This window comes from Mesoplodon mirus, assembly GCF_964341445.2.
Source record: "Mesoplodon mirus genome assembly, chromosome: 1".
Lineage (NCBI taxonomy): Eukaryota > Metazoa > Chordata > Mammalia > Artiodactyla > Ziphiidae > Mesoplodon > Mesoplodon mirus.
The window spans coordinates 219330768-219354554 of record NC_138976.1 but is presented as its reverse complement, the minus strand read 5'-3'; the positions used below and the strand labels follow the sequence as shown (position 1 = coordinate 219354554).

At 36.5% G+C, this 23787-nt stretch overlaps 1 protein-coding gene across 1 annotated transcript in view; it reads right to left on the bottom strand.

Annotated features, from left to right (window-relative positions):
- Window positions 1-23787, bottom strand: part of ADAM7 (ADAM metallopeptidase domain 7) — a gene marked incomplete at both ends in the record, with an annotated part of 51781 nt that overhangs the window by 11795 nt on the left and 16199 nt on the right. The window contains 13 exon segments of the mRNA XM_082626689.1: window positions 710-809; window positions 1396-1501; window positions 2615-2693; window positions 3824-3904; window positions 8338-8524; window positions 9530-9632; window positions 10022-10238; window positions 11265-11354; window positions 12793-12967; window positions 13809-13939; window positions 15362-15446; window positions 17747-17916; window positions 21066-21134. Of these exon segments, the coding sequence (XP_082482815.1) occupies window positions 710-809; window positions 1396-1501; window positions 2615-2693; window positions 3824-3904; window positions 8338-8524; window positions 9530-9632; window positions 10022-10238; window positions 11265-11354; window positions 12793-12967; window positions 13809-13939; window positions 15362-15446; window positions 17747-17916; window positions 21066-21134 (1593 nt within the window).

Here is a 23787-nt window from a genome sequence, read left to right as displayed (position 1 = left end):
CACTAATAATTGGCATTGTTGCCCTTATTCATTTTTAGTCATTTCTTGGGAAAATACAATACAGATAAAAAACACACACAAAACAGATTCATGGCTTAATGAACCATTTAAGGTAAATATCCTTGCAGTCACTGCACTGATTAAGGAATAAAACTTTGCCATTTCAAGTTTCCTATCATTACTGTCACCCACTTCCTCCCCCCAAATTAGCCACTTTCCCAACTTAAAATAATGACCTCCTCCTTGCATGTGATTATACTTTTACCCCCGAATATTTATCTCTTAACACTATCATTTAGTGTTGTACATTTTAAATTTTTTACGAGAAAAAGATTTTTCCCAGTATTTTTCTGATACTGATCTCTAATAGAATTTTATTTTGAGAACATATTTTGTATGACCCCAATTCTTTTAAATTTATTAAGATTTGTTTTATATCCCAGAATATGATTTATGCTTGTACATTTTTCCAGTCATGCACAAATTAGTATTTTATTTAACCAATATATTCTGCTCTGAAATAGTGTCTTGGTGTGTTTGAGTCCTGCCATCCTCTCCTTCCCCACCTGTCAGCTGAAGATTATTGGTGTGGAATCATGTTAGACTATTCTGCATTTCCCACCTCACTTAGCTTAGGGATAGTTCCACTTCAGACATGCCTACAACTACTTTTTAAATTGATTAACTAGTGCAAATGATATTTTCTTACATGTAGGGGGTGACTATCAGGTAAGATGGACTCAGTCCTTGTCTGCTGCTCATCACCAAAGTATCCTTTATTCTCCACTCCTAGGGTTTCTCTCGGTGGGCTGTCAAGAAAGGAATTGAATGTTGATACCAGCTAAAGTATGAGGTAAGCCTGTGGTTAATATTAAATCATCTCGGAGATTTTTTAAAGACTGATAATCATGTTACACTCTATAACAATTAAATCTGATGGAGGAATCAAATTTAGTATTTTTTTAAATCCCTTTTTAAAAAAAAATTGGAGTATAGTTGCTTTACAATGCTGTGTTAGTTTCTGCTGGATAGCAAGGTGAATTAGCCACGTGTATACAAATATCCCCTCTTCCTTGGATTTCCTTCCCATTTAGGTCACCACAGAGCATTGAGTAGAGTTCCCTGTGCTATACAGTCTGTTCTCATTAGTTATCTATTTTATATATAGTAGTATATGTATGTCAATCCTAAATCTCTTTTGATTCCAGTGTGCTAAAGTTTGGGAGTCACTGGGATAAACATTTCAATGAAAGCGAAGTGTGTAAAAGCTTGACTTATTACTACTCTTTCTTGGTCTTCAGTAAGAGGCTTATACTTTTCTCCCACCTCTATGGCCATAAAGCTTACATAGTCTCAGTCATGGTCCCCTTCAACACACAGAGAATACAGACATACCTTTGAACTTGCTTCAACTTAATACATTTTTTGTAACGAATTAATACTATGGCAACCACAGCACCAGTAATAACCAGGATGAGCACAACCACCAGGGTGGAGATATCTGTAACATTAAAACACATGAACTTCAGCCAGGACATCAGCTTTAGGACAATGGAATATTAACATTTAACTGAGCTGTTACAATTCTGCTTCTTCCTTCCTTAAAGGGCTGTAATTCTCCCTCCACCGTTTTTTTGTTGTTGTTGTTGCGGTACGCAGGCCTCTCACTGTTGTGGCCTCTCCCGTTGCGGAGCACAGGCTCCAGACATGCAGGCTCAGCAGCCATGGCCCATGGGCCCAGCTGCTCTGCGGCATGTGGGATCTTCCTGGACCAGGGCACGAACCCATGTCCCCTGCATCGGCAGGCGGACTCTCAACCACTGCGCCACCAGGGAAGCCCCGGTTATTTATTTATTTATTTATTTTAAATTCATGCTCATGCCTAATTTGAAATTTTCTGCTATTTCTTTTTTTGAAGATGTTGGGGGTGGGAGTTTATTAATTTATTTATTTTTGCTGTGTTGGGTCTTCGTTTCTGTGCGAGGGCTTTCTCTAGTTGTGGCAACCGGGGGCCATTCTTCATCATGGTGCATGGGCCTCTCACTATCGCGGCCTCTCTTGTTGTGGAGCACAGGCTCCAGACGTGCAGGCTCAGTAGTTGTGGTTCACGGGTCTAGTTGCTCTGCGGCATGTGGGATCCCAGACCAGGGCTCGAACCCGTGTCCCCTGCATTAGCAGGCAGATTCTCAACCACTGGGCCACCAGGGAATCCCCCCGGTTATTTTTTTAAATAAAGTAAAAGGCCAAAACATTGCACAAATTATTATCTGTATTAACAATGAACACTCCACCCAAGATTCCATTGTGTTTAAGGGAATCACAGTCAGCAGGAAAAGTTGGATTATCAGTTATTGACTATAGAAAAGGCCTTACTGTGTTACGGGTTCTTAGAAGAACTCATCCAAATTTAACTAGAAGGAGATACGTTCATTTTAAAAAGAAATTTTAGTAAATTCAAACTTGGGTATTTAAATATCCAGCGTACCAAGAAGACCATACAAATCCATACAGAAATACAACAAATGTGTAGTAGACTTAGAATATAAGCAAAAAGCATTCTCACCAGCGAGGCTTTTGATATATGAAAGATATTATATTAATCTAGGATGCTCACTGGTAACATTTAAGGTTTCCTCCCATTCCGCAGATGCCTGTACTGCCTCACACTGGCACTCAAGTTCACCGTCATCCACCTGGAAGAGCCATAAATCATAATTCATCAAATGGCTGACGTAAGTCGTGTTTCGCCGCTCATTTAGCTTAGTGCCAGCTCTACATCAAACACACCCCCCCAAAAATACACACACCCACACACTCATGATCTTTTTATTGATTAATTAACTAAACTGCATACCAAAATCAGTGTTGGGAAGAATAAGCAAACAAAATACAAGGAGCAGCTATCTTTGAAGATGGCCTTGGAACAAGAGAATGATCCCGACAAATTCAAAACCAGATGAACCAGATAGTTTGACTTATTTTTCCAGAAGCCATAAATCTTATTAAATGAACAGCCCAGCTAGAGCTGGACGTGTCATAGCCAAAGAGGAGACTCTAACTAGGCTTAGTAACAGTGAGATTAACGTGGGAGAAAAGTGATGGTATAATGTTTAGTCCATCAAAGAGCATTGTGTAATGGTTAAGAACACACACTCTTTCTGTATTGAATTCTCAGCTTTTCCTTGCACATACCATCAGTGTGACTGGTTCGCCGTCTCTAAAAGTGGGCATAGAAATAGTACTTATCTTTTGATGTTGTTTTGAAGCTTTTAAAATTTAATATATATGTAAAATAATTGAAAGAGTATAACTCTATATACGTGTTACTGATTAATTTGGCTTAGGAAAGATGTTACCCACACATGCAAACTGCTAGGTACTGCTAGTATTGGACAGTGTTAAATGAGTGAAAAAAATTGCTTTTATTGTTTTTCTCAGAAGCTTTAGGCTAATGTTGATATTGGTGTAATTTAACTGTAAGTGAAATTATGATAGATCCAATGTTAAACTTCAGGTTTAAACTTCATTCGTATGTAAGCTCCTGGGTTTCTAGATTACCAGTCCAGTGATAAGACATATACTTGCAACACTGGCATTATCTATGTATAATACTTGGTTTGGCTTTTGGATCAATATTATTGATGATACATGAAAAAAATGGATCCCCAATGCATATTTGATTTAAAGATCACTATATATACATATATACATACATACATACACGCTCATGCGCACACCTGCACTTATACATGGGCTCAGGAATGAAGTCTTGTGTAAATAAATGAATGGTAAGACACTAATTTTAAAAGGAGTCAAACCTTACAGAATTTTCATTGCGCTGAGAGGAGCAGTCGGTTGAATTGTAGGCCTGTGCAGTAGTCATGCATTCACCCTTGCTGCACACCTAGAAATGAAGTCACCAAGATGAATTAGAATTACTTGCTCTTAGAATTTGCGTCATTTGTTCTATTGTGAAAAACCACATGTAGAATCTTCTGTGGAAGAAGAAATCCTCTATAAATATTTGATGGTTATTTGAAATGAGTACTGCACATTCAAATACTGTTGTATACAAACATTAATTATTATAATGTCTGTGTCCTTATTAATTCTTCAAATGTTAATCTATCAAAGATTCCACCACTGTAATTGCAGCAATTTCTTCTATTCTATCAGGTTTTCTTCTGATTTGATAAGGATCCATGATTGTTTATTTCACAGTTGCTGGTTGAGCATTTTGTCAAAATCAATTAATCTTCTTATTTATACTTATTACTTTTGTTTTAAATTATGCTCGTTTTGGGGGGTAAGTGTTTTTTGTTGTTGTTGTTTTTGTTTAAAGGAACTCCTTTATTTATTTTTGGCTGTGTTGGGTCTTCGTTTCTGTGCGAGGGCTTTCTCTAGTTGCGGCGAGCGGGGGCCACTCTTCATCGCGGTGCACGGGCCTCTCACTATTGCAGCCTCTCTTGTTGCGGAGCACAGGCTCCAGACGCGCGGGCTCAGTAATTGTGGCTCATGGGCCTAGTTGCTCCGTGGCATGTGGGATCCTCCCAGACCAGGGCTCGAACCCGTGTGCCCTGCACTGGCAGGCAGATTCTCAACCACTGCGCCACCAGGGGAGCCCCTGGGGGGTAAGTTTTATGACCAAATTACTGTTGTTTTGTTGCTTGTGGTTATTGCCTGGCTTATCTTAGCTCATTTATTTGTCAACTGTTATTTTTATTTTTACCTGTTTTTTTAGGAAAAAAAGCTTACATCTGGAAATGTTTTTCCAACTCTATTGAGGTATAATTAACACTTAAAAGTCGTATATATTTAAAGTGTATATCATGATGACTTTAGGTACTCTTATACATTGTGAGATGACCACAAACAACCTAATTAACACACCCATCACCTCAAATAGTTACTTTTTTTGTGATAACACCTAAGATCTACTTCTCAGAAAATTTCAAGTACACATTACGGTATTATTAACTATAGTCACCATGCTTTACATTAGATCTCCAGAATTTATTCATTTTATAACAGAGAGTTTGTATCCTTTAACCAATGTCTCTCTGTTTTCCCTACCCCTCATCCTTAGCAACCATCATTCTCCTTCCTGCTTCTGTGACTTTAATGTTTTTAGATTCCACATATAAGTGAGATCATACAGTATTTGTCTTTCTGTGTCTGGCTTATTTTGCTTAGCATAAGTGAAATATCCAAGTTCATCCATGTTAAAAACGATTTCTATTTTTTAAGGCTAAATAATATTCATATATAAAGTCACATATATGTGTATATATATATTTACATATATAATCACATATTCATTCACCTGTCCAAGGACATTTAAATTGTTTCCATTGGCTATTGTGAATAATGTTGCAGTGAATACGAAAGTGCAGATATCACTTCAATTTAAATTCATTTTCCATTGGGCTGGAGTACTTGACTATTTTTCTTTTCAGAAAATAAATGCTGTCTAATTTTACTGTAATTGTCTTAATCATAAGGTTGTGAGGGTGTTGTTCTATCACTTTACACGCTGAATAATAGCTTGGTTATATATATGGTTTTAGGGTCACCATATTTCTGTTTCCCAAAACTCTGTGGATTTTGCTGCATTATCTTCCGGCATTTTTTATTGGAGATAAATATGATGGTAACTTGATCATTTTTCCTATTTAAAAATAATACTTACCTTCTTTTGTGCTCATCGAACATTTTCTTTATTGTTGACTTCATGGTATGAAGGTAAGTCTAAATGTTCATTTATTTTTATGGTTTTTTCCCGGTACTGAGTTTTTACTTTATGCATTCCTAAGCTCAGGGACATTTTTGAGTATTATTTCCTTAATTACATTTTTTTACCTCTATTCTGTTTCTTTTATCTAGAATTCCTATTAACACTGTATCAGGTTTCTTAGCACTGTTTCTCTTGCTTTTATTCATTTTCTTTTATTTTTAAAAATTTCCTTATTTTTCTGTGTTAAGAAGTTTAGCTTCCAATTTCCTTTTTTTTTTTTTCCTGGAGTTTCTATTCCATGGCTTACTGCATAAATTGCATATAAACAGGCAATCATGATTCATTTTGCACTTTGAAGGCAGTGCTTCTTGATTTCAAATTATATCATTTTTATAAATTTAATATCCTTCTAAATAGTATAAAATATAAATTTAACTTATTTCTAAAGGATTTTCCTCTTTTTAAAAATGCATCTGTTTCATAGGAGACTATCATCTTTGATATCTCAGGCTGGTCTCCTTTGTTCACTGTACTGAATTCTCTTATGTCTGTTGTTTATCTTCTTTCCTTATGCTTATAGAATGGGTTTTCTATATACATGATTAAACACTGAGAAACATTGTTTTAAAACCCATGTAGACCTCACTTCAAGTATTTCAGGCTCAACTAAAGGAAAATACTGAGATGTATTTTATTTTGATTTTGCTGTTCTATATGTTTCATAAAGAGATAACTACAGAGACAGTTTTTGAGCAATTCTTCTCTGGTAGAGAATGAAAGAATTAACTAATTTCCTCTCTTTCTTCTCTTCTCTCCTCTACTCTGATTCTCTCTGCCGTCTACTATATTTCTCTCTTACCGTTTCTCATCTTTTATTTTTCATCTTTTTTTCTTATCTATGTTGTAAGTTCTGTAGTATAACTAAGGAAAAGGGCACCCAGGGGTAATGGGATATGTTTGTCCTCTTTTCCCGTGCCAAATTAAAATTCACCCAGAAAGAATAATTACCAAGAGAAACTAGAATGTTTTTAGGCATTTAACGTTCCTCAAGTCTAAAAAATAGTATCTCAGAATAAATATGAAAATGACAAATTCTGTCAGTAGTGTCTTTGTGATACCTCTACAGACTAGCGTTTGCTATGCATAGGTTCCCTCAATAGGAATTGGTTCAAGAATTGGTACCATTGTGAGTGGCGCACTTCTGTACTAAGATTTCTCTAGAAGGAATTAGGCACTCTTTGTGGTGGTACATGGTCGTGATGTGTTTGCACAATCATGAAGTGTTCCTTAACAACTGCTCCCCTATCAATTTCTTGGCTTAATTCCTGCCATTCTATGAAAGGGATGTCATACGTTTGCTTTGTACCTCTGGCTGATTTTCCTTACCTGAAGTGAGTAGAAAATTATTCGGTATTTTCTTCAAACCAGTGGCTCATACACTCTATCTTACCGAACGTCCTTGAACTTTCTAGTTTGTGGTTGGTACACATACCCAAATTTTCACAGCTATTAACTCCTCGCCATTTTTATGTTTATTTAGTCCTTTTAATGGGAAACTGTATAATTAAATCTATGGACTTGAAATAGAGGTCTCTGAAATTATTAAATTCTGATTCTGCTTTTACATGCTGAATTTTTACTTTCCAATTCATTTATCTATCTCATTATATGAATGATACTGTAATGCTTGTGGATGGCAGTGTCAGGGGGTGGTGCATAGCACAGAAACTGCTCAACTGCAAAATTGCTGATTTTCTCTACAGCATTATATTTTTTCAAATATTCTTGTGTTTATAAACCTTGATGAGATGGCTACTGTTTTTAGTTTACATTCTCACGTTTTCATCTTGGAGTGATAAAGCCTTTCCAATCAGGCTTCACTCTACTTGTTCAATTTAATTTTTTGCCATTTCACTCGGAGCGCCAGTCACTCTGAAATTGTCAGCTACCTGTCTATGCCATACACTTGTACCTTTGCGTATTATGTAGGTATATTTCTTTTTAAAAAGTCTTTTCTCATCTTCTGTGTGTTGAAAAATGTTGTTCATAAAGTCAGAGCTGAAATGTCGCTCATTTAATGGCATCAGAAGATGCCGCTCTGTGTTCTACAAGTAAAGTCAGTCACTTCCTTTGGACTTGTGCACATCGCCATGAAAACAGTTGAGTTGGATTGTAGTGATACACTTAATTTAATCTACGAAATTCTCAAGTACACTCATCTTTACATCAAGTGTGTCCTGCGCAGACACTGGCACCATAGTATGTGCCCAGTAAATATGTCTGAATGAATAAAAGAAATGAAGATTCTATGGCTACTTCATGGTCAAATAAATTTAAAAAAATTCAGTCTATAATTTTATTAAGCATCTACTGTAAGACACTAATTAAGCAATTTATAATATTTTCATAATTTGTATAACAACTATTAAGCAAAATGAATATTTACTCTAGTGTTATTGCTACTCTGCTCAATTAAAAAAAATACTGCAGAGATTTTTTTCTGTGTTCCCATATATAAGCCCTCTGGAACCATTTATAGGATCCAGTGAGGTTTTCAGTGACTGGACAAGCAGTTTTCATAAAACAAAGGGCGTTCATCTTACCAGTCCATCTCCACATTTTGTTCCAGGAGCAACCAGGCCAAAATCCTTAGAATCGTGGTATAAAAAAAAAGTTTTGCATTCAGTGGCATTCTGCCTCAGAGGCTTCTTAAGGTGATAGATCTTTTCTTCTCCAAGGACAGAAGAATGCTGCCCACCTGTGCAGCATATCTTTCCACATTTGATATCTCTGAAGGAAAGGAAGAGTATTCTCACACTTGGGACCAGAAATACAATAGAACTTTAGAGACTAGGTTGGAAGTGAAGTGGCCCGGTCACTTTTTTCTAAACCAGGCTTGTCAGAGCCCAGGAGAGGCTGGGTAAACTGTTGGACCCTGTTTCCTGACCCTGGAAACTGAGAAGAGTAGACAAAGATGTAAAATGATTGTATTTCTTTATGATATCTATGTAGTTCTCATAAAGCAATATTAGCTCAAGTTTACAAGAGAAGATTTCTTATTAGTAATTTGAATTAGCATAACTTTAATCCGGATATTAAGATTTCCTTCTTACTCTTTCTTGCGTGGAGCACATCAGTTGATTCTCACAACAAATCTATGAAGTTGCTATTATTATAACCCCCTCTTTACAGATTAGGCAGCAATTGGAAGTGAGAGAAGTTAAGCTACTGCCCATTTTCAGGATTATATTTAGAAGCAAAGTTGAACTTGATTCTAGGTTTTTATTATTGTTGTTTTCAGTCCAAATCCTGTTTGGGGGCACACAGAAAGCCTTGCCAAGTGTCAGAAACAAACCCAGAAGTGGGGGTCAGCACATGCTTTTTAAAAGTCAGATCTAACATCCAATTGTCCCATTCTGTCTTCAACTTCAGCGTGTACCTTTCTTTCTTCTGACGGCTTTCCTTCTTTTTTCCTCTTCTCCCCTTTTCTACTTATTTTCGCCCTCCTTCTGTTTGCTTCTTTCTCTCTTTTTTTGTAGCTTCTTTTCCTCCCTTTCTTCCTAAGAATCTTAAATCTTTCCCATCTTTCCTTCTTGTATTCCATGACTTTCAGTTACAAAATACAGAGCATAAATGCCGTTTAATTCCATCAGGGATGTGTGCTCTGTCCCTTCTTGTTTCCCTTTCTTCCTAATCTCCTCAGTAAAAACAGGCTGGCAGCTGTCAGAACAAGAGCTGTTCTGATTTTGCAGAACACTCTGAGAGGGCACGTACTTTTCTTTACAAGGCACTTACTTTTCTTCACAAGGAAATAATACGTGTTTCTTGTTTTTGCAGTATCCAAATTTATTTCCAATTTTATTCATCTTGTAGCAGATATCAGAACTGTCTTTTGCCTCTGGGACCCAAAAAGAGTATGATAAAAGTAAAACAATGAAAGCATGAATATGACAAATCATAAAATGCCTTACTTTTCTAATATAATTGAAATTTCAGTGTCATGTTGCAGTGAAGCAGAATGGGACAAATAAATAACTTAAAAACTATCCTATTGCTTGGGAGGATATTTTAGGAAGGAATATGGATATAAAAAAGAAACAAACATACCTTAACCCACATACTGAGCTAGTCAATTAATATTAGCGGTAAAGTCAATGAATATGAAAGGTGTTATTCAGAAAGGTGCCAGGTAATATCTGCCACAAATGGCATTATCTCCAATCTTGTCCCCAGATTCCTAAAGGACAGTAACAGAAATAACGGCTATTATCTTTATCAATCATTCACTGTAATTGTCTCTCACCTTTATCAAACAATTCAGAGCACTGCACTGATCATCCTGGGTGGGACAATTCCCCATGAAGCAGTAGCCTTTTGCATTCTTGCAAGGAAATCCATTTATTTGGAATTGGTCCTTAGGACACCCGGAAGAGTGGCCAGTACACATCTCAGGAAAATCACACTCATCTTTTGCTGGTCTGCATATAGACGCTGCTTTTTTCAACTGTTGAAGAAAAGCGAATAGATTGAATCTTGGACACCCATAGGTTAGGAAAGGTTCAGTAAGTAGGAGGAAGTAAGGAGGTTGACCCATTTAATTTATCTAAAAAAGTTTTAAGGATGGATCATGACTTCCCTCTCCATTCCACTGAGAATTATTAGCGTTCTTGGTTTTTATGTAATTTTAGGAACGACAAGTTGGTGTTTTTGAAATTTGGTATTAGAGCAGCACTGAGAAGAGTTGGAATGGACATAAAATGGAGAAATGAAGCATATGTTCTGTTCATCTTGCCTCCTTCACCCCTTTAGTACATCCCTTTCTCACACCCCACCCCACCGTACATGCACAACTGGGAATGCCTGACTCTAATGAGGAATCACCACTCCCAATAAATCAGATCTTTTCAGATGAACTAAAAAAATACTCAGGCTCTCACTGCTGGAGGGCACAACATGGAAATATTCTCTCTCATTCAGCCATTCAATATGCATTTAATTTGTGCTGGGTTTTGGAAAGATTTGAAGATGAATAAAACACACTTCCTTTCCTTTGTCAGTTCGCAATCCAGTGGCGTGAAAGAAGTGTCAATAAACCCTTAGACAGAGGCGTTTGGACTTTCGATCATCTTTCCTAGGAATATATCTCCAGCTACTAGTCACTGTCACTTTCCAATTCCAAGATAACCCTTTGCCCTTTCAGTTCACTGTTGTTGGGATGCCATTTTCCCCCTCAGCTGAGGTGAAATAGGTTGGTAATGATCGACAAAAAAAGCAAGAATCATGTTAGTCGTATAACTCCACTCCTGAAAGTCCAAGCACTGCTTACCTGCTTCTCCACTCCCCAGACCATAACACTGCTTAGTATTTAGGAGTCTGAGCATCTCAGAAGAGGCTGTATTGGGTACGAGCAATCTTAGCTCCAATCTGGGATTAGTGGTGGAAGGTCATCCAGTGGCCAGACGACTCTTTGGTTCTATGTATACTTAATAAACTGAAAACAGAGAAACCCAGTCCTAGCAAAGGATCTTACCTGACAAGATTCACAGCATTCTCCTTCTGCACAACGAAATCCTGGCTTCAACATACATTTGTGTGCATCACAACAAGGATTAGTGCGCTCCTGGCAATAATCAAAAATGAAAAATTAGAAGCGGTTTGTAGTTTGGCTCCTGTTTGAAGAGTTAATTTGTGGTGCTTCTGTGCAATTTAGCCATAATTGTTTTTCAGAGTTAAATCCAAATATATGGTCCTTGGCTATGATATGTATACAAAGACTACTGCTTGCAACTGGTGTTTGGGACTTTTACTTAGTTTCCTTCTCTTGTGCTGTTCAGTACTCCACAGCTAATGATTCTCACTGGTAGCATACACAGCCCAAAGTTTGTGACCTTCCATTCTCCTGATGACTTCTGTTCTCTGGAAGAGTCCTGCTGCTTCTCATGCTAAATGTTGGGTGTGAGATAATACAACTTCCGATTTTATATTTTCCTCAAGATGCTAAATATTTCGGGCTGAACTTTTAACAAAATGCATTGTTAGATCATAATAACAGGATGGACACTTAGACCCTATCTGCTGAAACAAAGTTCAAACTGCAAAATACTGTCTGCATCCTGTCATGTAAGGTACTTCAAGTGTTGGAATGAAACTGTAGAACCATTCCAAAAAATGCACATAGGCAAAAACATCACTTTCCAAAGTTAGGATTCTCTTTCCATTTAATCTGAGACATTTGAAAAATAGAAGCTGTAACCTCTGGACCTTTGCTGCCTCAGCTCTGATCTTGGAGTCTCTTCGTGGCCAGAATGAATTTTGAATTGTGCATTGTCTAGAGCATAGCTACTTAAAATGTGGTCCTTGGACCGGCAGCCTTAGACAACCTTGCAGATGGGTAGGAATAGGATCTCAGTTCCACTCCAGACCTACTGAATCAGAATCCACATTTTAACAATATGCCCAGGTGATTTATGAGCACTTGATAATGTGAGAAGTCATTATCTAGGACACATACCTATATGATGAGCTCTTGAAAGAAAAAGCTTCTATGTTAGAGAAAAGCAGAATAAGAATTAATTTAAAATATGCCTCCAAGCCTTATTCTAAATGTACCAGAGACTGCAATAAATGTGTGTAAGTTTAGAAGGTTTCTGCTCAATTAACTTCTCTAATAATGTGAACTGGTCAACAGGGATATAGACTAGCCTCATAAGACCCTGAGTAAAACTCGACTGACTGACTGTGAGGGATTTTGTAGAACAGACTCCTACTGTGCATGAGAGATCAGACTTAACGACACCTATGAGCCCTTCTCACAAGAAGAGCCAATTACTGTGTAAACCAGGCTAATGTGATGCTCTGAATCTCCAGCAAGATCGTGACATGACTTGGTAAGAAGCCTTGCATTGAGGCTGCACCAACAACTTGTTTCCATTTTTTTTTTAAAGCACGGTTTTTAAAGCTTTACAAGAATTGCCATGGTTGATTAATGGCTACATACCTGTCTAGGTTCTAGCTGAGGTTACACTTTGTAAACGTAAAGGCAACATATTTGCAAATACCTGAACAGGGCCACAATCACACTCTTCTCCATCATCCAACCTCTTGTTTCCACCATATGGATAATCACTTAACTTATAAGAAAATGGAATATTGAACATGCACGTCGGCTTATAATCCTTGAGATATTGCTGGTACTGGGTTTTGCTGCATTTACTGAATTTTAGTGCAGGAATGCTAGAGATAGGATGAGTTAAAAATAAAGATTAATCATATCAATGCATAGTGGTAGAACAGCTATGAAAGTTCTATGAAGAATTTAGAACAAAAAAATATGTAAATGATAGACTCAAGGTCCATTTACCTTTTTTACTCTTGTCTTACTATTACAGCAGAGTAGTAGCTGGGCTCTTTATTATAGAAAATGTCTTATTGAAACACAGCCAACACATACTATTTTAGTGAAAATACTCAGACTATATATCCTCCAGAATATCCTTCCTGAAGCCCATGGTTTAGACCAATTGTGCCTGCTGCTCCCATATCACTTTTTATTTGTCCCACTTGAAATAATCTATATATTTGCCTACCATCCATGCAAGAATACAAGCTTCTCAATACAGGGACTGACTCGTGTTCAAAGTTTTTAAAAATAAGCACTAGTTAACACAGTGCCTGGCACAAAGTAGTTCTCTATAAACATTTTCTGAAACAAAGTATTAATATTTAGTACACTCGTACACATCTTAGGAATGTGATATATTTCTTTTTAAGCTGAAACTTGCCTCCCTTCCATCTTCCTTTTGTTTTGACTCCCATGTCATCATTATTGATACAATGATTGGATACAGATGGACTTTTAAAGTCTTGGAGACGTTTGAGTGGAATGTTGTGGTCCCCCCAAAATATTACTAATTATGTAGATAATGATGTAAAATTAGATATCAGTTACTGAGTTCTTACCCAGGAGATATTAGGAAAATTCCAGATAATAACAATATGTCCCTACAATATTGAGTTTTACTCAAAGCCACTCCCCCAACATTGAAATATATTCTCTATGTTGTTTAAGCCTCACCTTCCATCACTATCCATCACGCATTTTCCCAAAGTACAGGTACATGGGTAATCATCATGCCGCATCCCAAGGTTATGCCCCAACTGATGTGCCATTTTGCTTGCAATTGCATTTAGGTCAGGTAAAAGATCCTGATGCCAAAAAAGATGTGCATTAGAAATTTCTATAAGATAGTACACTACAGTACATAAAGCTTTGAACTAGTGGTTGAGAGCTGGTTTCTAGCTTCTGGTTAACTAGTATTTTATCTAAGAGGTTGTGGACTTAGTTATCTTCCGTTCTTGCACCTTAGTTTCTTCAGTTATATAATGAGGTTGGACAAGTAACCTTTTGGATGTCTCTAACACTAACACTTGGAAATTTTTTTTTTTTGGTGCAGTAATAGTCATTGTTGGTTTTATATAGACTCATTTTTACAAACAGCTCAAATTTATTAATTAAAGTCCTACACAATAAAATAAACATTATTGATTGTCTTATATTACTAGATATTCAAAGGGAGTAAAAATAAAAATATGTGAGTTTCGGGTTTCCAATTTATAGTCTCACATTAGGCAATAATGTTATACAATCACGAAGAGGCAGTTACTACTATGAAAAATGTCAGAAGATCAGTAATGTAAAATCCAACACAGAGTTGATAGTTATCTCTGTTCTTAGTTCTATTTCATGTTTTAATCTCTATATTAATGAAAAAATTAAATTTCCAAAGAGGGATGGGATATCAGGTTACTGTAAAAGTAAAACACCCCTAATTTGGTGATTTCATCTTACTCATATGACATTTAAAATGTGTCCTGGATGGGTTATAATGTCATAATTGAAGTGGACAGCCTATATTAGATTAATTTGACTCTATTATGCAAAATTTTGTTTCTGAACTACCATGGGCAAAGGCATAATCATAAAAAGAACCATAGGAATAATAAATCAAGTAGTCATTTTAATAAGTACTGGCTTTTAAGTTCAAGGTCTTACAAGACTCGCTTAAGCATAACAACAATTAGGCAGAGACGCTACAGGAAATCAACCCAAACCTTGATATCTTAAAGAATGTCGTAGATAGTGTTTGGGCAGCATTTACTAGAAGTGTAGTGACTTGGTAAGGGATCAGATAAACAAAGGGAGTCAGCAGTATGTAGGTTTTAGGCTTTCTGAAAGTGAATGGTAAAGCCATCTAGATATGATATTTTCCACATAAGAACAATTATCCTTACTTGCTAAACCAGCCATCAAGTTTTATGTACATCACATGTCCTTACAAATAACTATATTTAATATGCAAAAGAGCTTTCCTAATCTTTGTAGGTTAATTCGTGTATGACGTTCATACAAACTCTGGAAAACACTGGTTTATCTTCATTACTTATCTATAGTTTTTAATAAAACATTTCCCATTTAATAATGGAAACATGACAGTTTCATTGTGACATTTTGGTGGGAATGTATGACAGGATGCATACATGGTCCCTTTCAATAGGACACAGAAGAGTACAGAAATCTAAGGTAAGCATTTTGATTAAGTAATATAACATCAATAAAACACAGCCCATCTTAACGACACTGGAGGAATAATAGGGCAGGCATATACCCCCTGGATAGGAAGTTCCTTGTACATGTGCGTAGAGCCACTTTCCACTATAAACGAGATATAAATAAACTCGTAGTTCAGTTAACACAAACACTGAAGTGCAGTGAACCCTCCCAATGCTAGTGCCTTGGCACTGGAGTTCTGGAATTGAGGATGACCTTGTTTGATATGAAGCTCATTTTAAACCTGTGGTATTTTATAGGCATTGAGAAAGTCAATGTAGTCTTGAGTTGAAATCATAAAAGAGTACTTTCCCCCCCCCAAATAATAATAAGGTCAGAGTCCATTTGACTTGACTTTAATTTGCCCTACACTCAACTTTGGATAAAACCACTTAAAAGACCAAAAAAGTTTAAAGTGTTCAGAGGGTAAAATGCAACATAGTGAATGGACTCAACACCACGATTAATTTGCCGTGGTTGAAAATTAAAACAAAAAATTAATCAACCATTGAAACTCATAGAGGATTTGATAAGTAGAATCAAACATTTAAAACACTTGTCATGTGAAAACAGGTCTATTCCTGGATTATCTAAAAAGACAGATGTAGATGTGTATATTAAAGGGAGCCAAATTTGATATGCTTTCAAGAAGAACATTTAGACTTGGACCACTTTAAAAAGAACTATCATAGGCTGAAGGACCATATGTAGAGTATAATAGAGATGGTTCAAATACAAGAAAGCTAGTCAGGCTAGATGATCCCTTTCCGTGTTTAACTTTTCTGATCAAGAAGATATGCTATATTTCTTTCTTCACTACTGATACGTTTCTGTCCCTACATTTTGAAGTCTTAGTATTTGACTATGCATATTGGAAGAACTTAGAATTCTGGTCTTCCCAGACTCTGGAGATCTTGGGAGAATATCAGCTATGGAGATGAAGCACCAGAGAAAGCACAATCTGGATTCTGACTGTGCTCATGGTCACTGAAAACCAAAAGTCACACCATGATACCATATACAGTATCCAACCACTTCTAGATCTATGTGAATATAGAGGGAAGACATGTAAGAAACCAACATAAGAAGTTCTGAATATGATGCCCAGTTAGTCATTTAGTAGCACTCCCTCACATCTCTATTTGTAGACATGCTATTGGTGTGTGAAGCTACTGCTCAGAGTAAGAGACACACATGGAAGTAAAAGATTGTCTACTTATACCAAATTAATTTTCCTAGGCTAATTTATTAAGTATTTTAAGACATACATCCAAGGAATAGGCAAAAGAGCTAATCTTGCCTGCTGTGAAGGTCATGATAGTATTTTACTTTACCTCCATAATTTTGGGGCACAGTAGTACATGAATATCTGAACCCAACCACTATTCCCCTGGAGATATGTATTATGGACCATCCTAGATATGAAAATCAGAAATGATATTTGGAGGTCTGGTTCACTCATCAATCTTCCAAAGGGCTGAACCTGACCTCTGACTATGGGCATTGGAAGCTTCACAGTCCTGAGTTCAGACTGAAAGTTAACATTTAGATAATGATAGAAAGCATATTTGCAGGCTATGTTTGTAGACTTTAGGAGAAATACTGGTAATATAGGTAGATGAAATAGTTAAAGCGGGTACCACTCTTATATAGTAGCTTTAAGGACATCAAAAGAGATGCTAAAAGACTCCACTGCTTCAAAGTTGTTCTTCCCTAATTTAACATTCCTTATGATGACAGGACTATGTGAAACACAAAGTTGAAGTCAGATCAGTTCCACCATAATTTATCATTTTCCTATGGGCTGAGTAGTGTACTAGATATTTTGAATGACAAAACGGTAAAAATAGCCCCTCTTAAGGAATTAATGACCTAGTATTACAGAAAAATCCAACCCTTTACTTAGGAACATTAACGCTGTGGCAGGTTTAATTTATCAGGTTAATTATCTGTTATCTTAAGTATAGATGCCCTTGAAGAGCTGGTCTGGATGCACACACTCTGTTGAGGGAAAATGTCCAGAAAATGAAGTGCTTTCTCAGAAAGGTGGGTTTAAGTGCAGTGTTGAAATGGCATGGCATGGAAGTCTGAAGAGAGTTAAAACCGGATGCTGATAAGTAAAGTAAATGGATTCTAAGGGTGCTTTGCTTACCTAATGACATTTTCAACTCTGCCTGGCAACATGAATGTTTCAAAGTTTTCATTTCTGATATTAATCATTATTAGGAAGAAAGGTTATTTACAAGTTCATCTGGAAATTTTCTATATAGCTACACATAACATTTTTGTCCCTGTGACTTTTATCCAAAAATCAGCTGCTTTAAAAAGTATTTTGGTTTATTTGTTTTTGTTTTCTTTTTTAATAATCCACCTAAGATATGCAGGAAAATAAAGCAGCGACATACCTGAGTAACGTAACATGATCAAAATTCTTCCATTTTTTAAGGATTATTTCTTGCCAAGCCGAAAAACGTAATAAGGTAGTTTCTGTTTTAGAATCTATACCTATTTTGTCTCCATTTGTCCATATTTCAAGGCCAACTAATGTCACTTGAATGTCCAAGGTTTTATAAATCTGTTTGAAGGAGAAATAATTTTTCACAATGTCAGGTTGCAGAAGGATCCTTTATCATGACTATATTCCTTCACACTAAAAAAAGTAATTTTAATGTGTGAAGTACATAAGCAAAAGTTCAGACTTCATTTCACAAACAGTTGTATTGAAACAGAATGTAGAGTTGAATCGTCCAGAATACTGGGTGAATTGCCATGACTAGCAAAGAAACTTGACCAAAAACACCTGATTCTCCTTGAACTATTATAATCCTTACATACGCTGGGCTCAGGATATGTCTAAAATAAATAATTTACTGAAGCTCTGAGATTATACCTGACCTGAAGATATGCATTTATGAATAGTGGCACATAATGGAATGAATGTTCTTTATTCGTCTCTCTACTGAGGTCATGAGTTTGTTCTGTAGCAGATTAGAAAGTTGATATTGTTTTCAAAAACCCATAGCTTAGCTTTCATGTTTGTTCCCCATGTTTGATTTTTGGAACTACTTTGTTGTGTAAGAAATCTTACTGGGGATTGCTCAAAGCCTCAAAACAGACAGAAATAGTTGTAGCCCAAGGTTTCTCACCCCTATTCCCATCTGCTTTTGTAAACACCTAGTTGATAGGTACTTTGATGCCAGGACAAAAGAGGTTAAGAGTTTAAGGAAATATTATGATGCTTTTGAGATGAAGAACTATGTATTATATCAATTTTATATTTCATAACAGCCAGTACAAAGTTGGTTGAAAGAAAGAATGAATGATAAACTATGAACACTAAGTTAGGAACAGAAATAGAGGTCAACTCAACAATATTAATAGAGAATGTAACTGATTATTAAGAAGTTTAATATTCACATCATTGCTATAACAATAACTTTGTATTCATTTTTCACTTTTCTTAACCAGCATAATATGAATATATTGAATTTCATGTGCCAACGTGATAACCATGACCCATAGTCATTTCATAACTGTGAGAACTATGGTTCTCATAAACTCTTAAAAAATTAGACCTTTAGTTAAATCATGATCTCAGACCTAACTAGATGTCCATTCCTTCTGGCTCTGATCGTATTGTGGAATAAACCTTATGAATTAGGTCCCACCAAGCAAGATAATTTTTTTATCCTTTGGATTTTCTACATTCATGGGTGGGCTTTAGGTCCATAAAACTGGATTCAAGTGCAAATGGGAACCATATTTGTTATTCTATGGATGTATTCTCTTCTGGTGAGAAAATATCCTATAAAATAAAGCCATATTTTATCTACAGAATGCTTGGATGGGTTTGGATATACATATTTGGAAGGTTGAGAGAGTTGGTTCACTCTTCTTAGCAGAGGAAGAACTTTGGAATTTCTGAGACAAAAGAGGTGAAGGCATGAAAGTAAAGTGAGAAAGGATGCAGTGAAATAATGAGTGTGGAGGATAAAGGGCCAGTAAGAAGAGATATGACGGGAAGCGTCAAAGACTTTTAGACTATGCTACTTTAAATTGTTTGTGGTATGAGCCCCCAGTCTGAACTGAAAATCTTTAGTAAAAGTTCAGCAATGTGCAACAATTTTGGAGATGGGACCCCAAGAAGAGAGAGAGAGAGTCTTATATTTGGGTCAGTGTTAGAGGAGTAATAAAGACAATTGCAAGATATAAGAAACAGGAGAAGCAGCCCTTGAGATCACCCCCAGAGCAAAGCCAGTACTGGGTGTGGGAGCTCCCCACTATGCCCAGGAAAGAGATTAATTTATATCCAGGGCTAATGGTAGCTCTCAGCCCCTCCAATCCTGTTTGGGAAATTGAGAGTACCCTGAAGCAATTCCTCCACATCCTGCCCACGCTAGGGGGCTGAGACAGCCCCACGCACTGTGGAGAGTGTTTTCCAGCCCCATCTGACCCGAAGGGCTGGTGACAACACCTGAAAGATGTGCATCCCAGTGGTGCTCAAGCTAGAGAGGGGCAGACAGAGCCAGTAGTTTGTGAGCAAAGCCAGTAATCCTATTCAGCTGGGAAACCTGGGGTCAGCTTGAGTTAAGGCAACAAACAAAAAGAGCTTTACCAGTTTCAGGGCTGCTTCTCCTGCTGTGCCCAAGCAGGGAATTTAATTTGCAGCCCCACTCATTAATAAATATAGACTTCAGCCTGTCTGACCAGGGACCCTCACTGTGAGACGCTACATAGCCCATTCAACTGCGGAACTTGAACAGAGTTCAGCCCGTGGCTTCCCCCATCTGTGGAGCAAAACTGGTGGCCTCATTCAGTGCACTCAGGTCTGATTCAGGCCCCAAACATTCTAGTAAAAAACTAGAAAAAGATCAAATGTCCTTCAACTGGTGAATGCAAAAACCACTGATCTAGGGCTTCCCTGGTGGCGCAGTGGTTGAGAGTCCGCCTGCCGATGCAGGGGACATGGGTTCGTGCCCCGGTTTAGGAAGATCCCACATGCCGCGGAGCGGCTGGGTCCGTGCGCCATGGCCGCTGAGCCTGTGCATCCGGAGCCTGTGCTCTGCAACGGGAGAGGCCACGGCAGTGAGAAGCCCGCGTACCACAAAAAACAAACAAACAAACAAACAAACAAACACTGATCTAAAGGAGCGATTTCTTACAATGTCTTTCTTTGGGGCCTCTTTATCCTGGTAATGGAGCTGGTCCGAAGGAGTCAGCTTTAAAAGATGTGTATAATTCACAGTCTTGCTTCTTTGACAGCATTCTAGTTCATTTCATGTTAGACGAATTCATCATTTTAGTGAATTTTACAGAAATATTTCCCCTGATTTCTCTGTCTAAACATGGGCAATAAATTATAGCTTGAAAGACTTTTTGCTATGCAAAGGTCGTGGAAGAGTGATTTAACATAGTGGATTTGATTTACTCATGATGGGTATTCAAATCTTTGTACATTGCTTTATAAATTTTGTGATAGTGACCAATATTTGAAACTTATGTAAATATTAAGTGTCATTTACTTAGAAAACCAAAAACTTAGAGCTATGATCCATTTGTTGCTGTGATTTGTTTTTCAGTGGAATTTTGCTAGACTACTTGGTGAACTGTTACGTTTTGTGCTGTCTGAATATCAGTATTACTACAAAAATCCAGCAGAGATCTGTCCTAAAAGTTTCTTTCCATTTGTGTTTTTGGCTTGATTCAGACTGTATCAAACCTTACCATGTTGACAAAATTGGCCATTCCCCAAACTTGATTCCTCAGTTTGTTAGGGTGATTATTCCTGTGATACTGGAAATATAGACATCAGATCAATACTCATTAATCATAGGAGTTGAATAAAAATTCAACATCATGAGCTATTTCAAAGAAAAAAGTTCATTGGCTTTCCGTCCAGAGAGCTAAAAAATCTGGGCAACTTATGCAGAAATACATGTTTTATATAAAATAATAGGATATAGCAGTTTCAAAAGTCATGCTTCACCTTGGCACTACTTTAAGGTTTTCTTTATAACTCTGTTCCCTCTTCACATTAGACATATTACATTATGTTGATTTATTAAACCAATTGATAAGTATTCCTGAGAGTCCATATTCATAACAAAACTTATTAAAGCTCCACAGCAACCATTATATTGCAAAAAACAACTTTGTCAGCACTCCTACATCCATGGTGGCTACAAACTAAGGAGCATAATCAAGGATCATCCGGGAGCCAGGGATATGATGGAGAGGGGCAAGAAATTGTGGTTTCCCCCTTCTTTCTCTCCAGGAAAAGGCTAAGAAGACAAAGCAGTTTCCTGCTTCAGCTTATTTTGTATGTTGTTCTCTTCTTACAAATGGATTCCCTATTTGTACTTGTTCTCAACATTATCAATTTAGACCTAATAAGATACACTTAATAATAACATAAGGTATCCCGTAGAGATAAATGCAAATGGTCAAGCTTCTTGTATAATAAAATAAAATGCCTTTTCTGAATGCTGCAATTATCCTATAGTTAACATTCCATTGCTCGCCTGTTATCTTAAATATCTGAATACCCCAAAGATATTACATTAGAATCCCTTTAATTTTCATTTCCTACCCACTCCTCAACCTACTACTCATTGATTTAAATGCCACTGTTCTACTGAAACTATTCCTGATAGGCCCATAAATTTCCTCTTAATTATCAAATCCATTGCATTACTAGAATAAACCTTCATTGTTATGCACACTTTTTCTTCTGATATGTGCTGGATTGGGTTTGCAAATATTTTTAGGGTATTTGCAGTCGTATTTGTGAGTGAAATTGGCTTGTAATTTTACTTTCTTGTCTGGATTTGTTATCAGTGTCATCATAGGTTGTTATGGTAATGACCCTTAAGGAATCACTCTTCTGGGTATCTGCACCGATGTGTGGTTCCCTCAACCATTGATTCTAGACTTGGCCATATGACTTTAGTTAATAAGACATTAATAAGTGTCCTATAAGCAGAAGCTTGAAAAGCTCTTGTACATTGAAGCCTGGTCTCTCTCATGATGTTTTGATGCCCAGCTATAATACCAGAACAGGCTTGCCTACTGGGGACATATGGGCCAAACCCAACACTAGATACCAGACAAGTGGCTAAGGCCAGGTTACACCAGCCAGCCAGCCCAGTGGAACCACCAGATTACTGCAACTGTATAAATGACCCACACTAAGTTTTGGGTAGTTTGTTACACAGCAGTAGATAACTAATATGAACGTTACAATAACTATGAAATGTGTGAAGAATGTTTCCTATTCTTGAAAACAGTGTATAAAAGATGGGGTTTTCTGTTACAATAAATTTCGATGTAATTTGTCTTAAAACTCATCTGAGCCTAGTTATTTGTCAATAGATTGTGGACTACTTATTTAACTTTAAAACTTTCTTATATTCTTTTTGGAGTTTCCTATTTCTTCTCAAGTCAGCTTCTTAACATTGTACTACATTCTTCTGCTCATAAATTTGTTGGCACAAGGTTGTACATATATTTTTTAATGATATATAACCTTTCTTATATTTATAGTTATGTTTTTCTTTCATTTCTAATTTTATTTGTACTTCTATTTTTGTCTTAATAAATATTGTCAGAAGTTCCTCTATTTCATTTATCTTTCCAAGGGACTAGCATTTGACTTTGTTTCTTTTCGTCTTGTGCTTTTTATCAATTTTACTCATTATTAAAATTATTTTTCCTTCTCTTTTTTGGTTTTATTCTGTGTTTATGTTCTAACTTTTCCAGTTAGACTCTTAATTCATTAAATTCTTTTTTAATATAAATGTTTGTCTACAAATGTCCTTCTAATTACGGTTATGCCACCTGCATCTGGAAAAATTTATCTCAACTAATGTTTTCTTTTTGCTATTATAAATATTTCATACTTTCAGATTTGACTTGTTTAGTCAATTAATATTTGGCAATGTATTTTTCTTTTAGTTTCCAAATCAATTTTCGTTTTGTAGTCTAGTTTAACAATTTTTTTGTTATACCTTCCAATTTGGTTGTGGTTTAAAAAAAGCGGTGATCTTCTCCGTATATACCTTTCCTATCTGTTTTGCTTCCTTTGTGGCAAAATGTCAGTTTAATTCTTGAAAATGTTTTGTTTGAACTTGAAATGATTACATATTGTCTTTTTTCTGGTTGCAGTGTACATCCATCAATTGATTAGATCAAACCTATATTTATGTGGTTCAAATCTTTTCTATTTTTGTTGAATTTTTTCCCAGCTTATCCTAAAATTTTCTAATAGAGAAGTAAAAACAACCCTTCTTACCCTGTAACCATGTTTTTTTTTGTTGTTGTTGTATATCTTTTTATACTCTGCTGTAAGGTGTATAATCTGAAATATCGTTGGATGATTTGCAGTTCTTGGAGAGCTCATTCTTCTTTTCATTATGTTGGTTGACTCTTCCTCGTGTGAGTAGTTTTA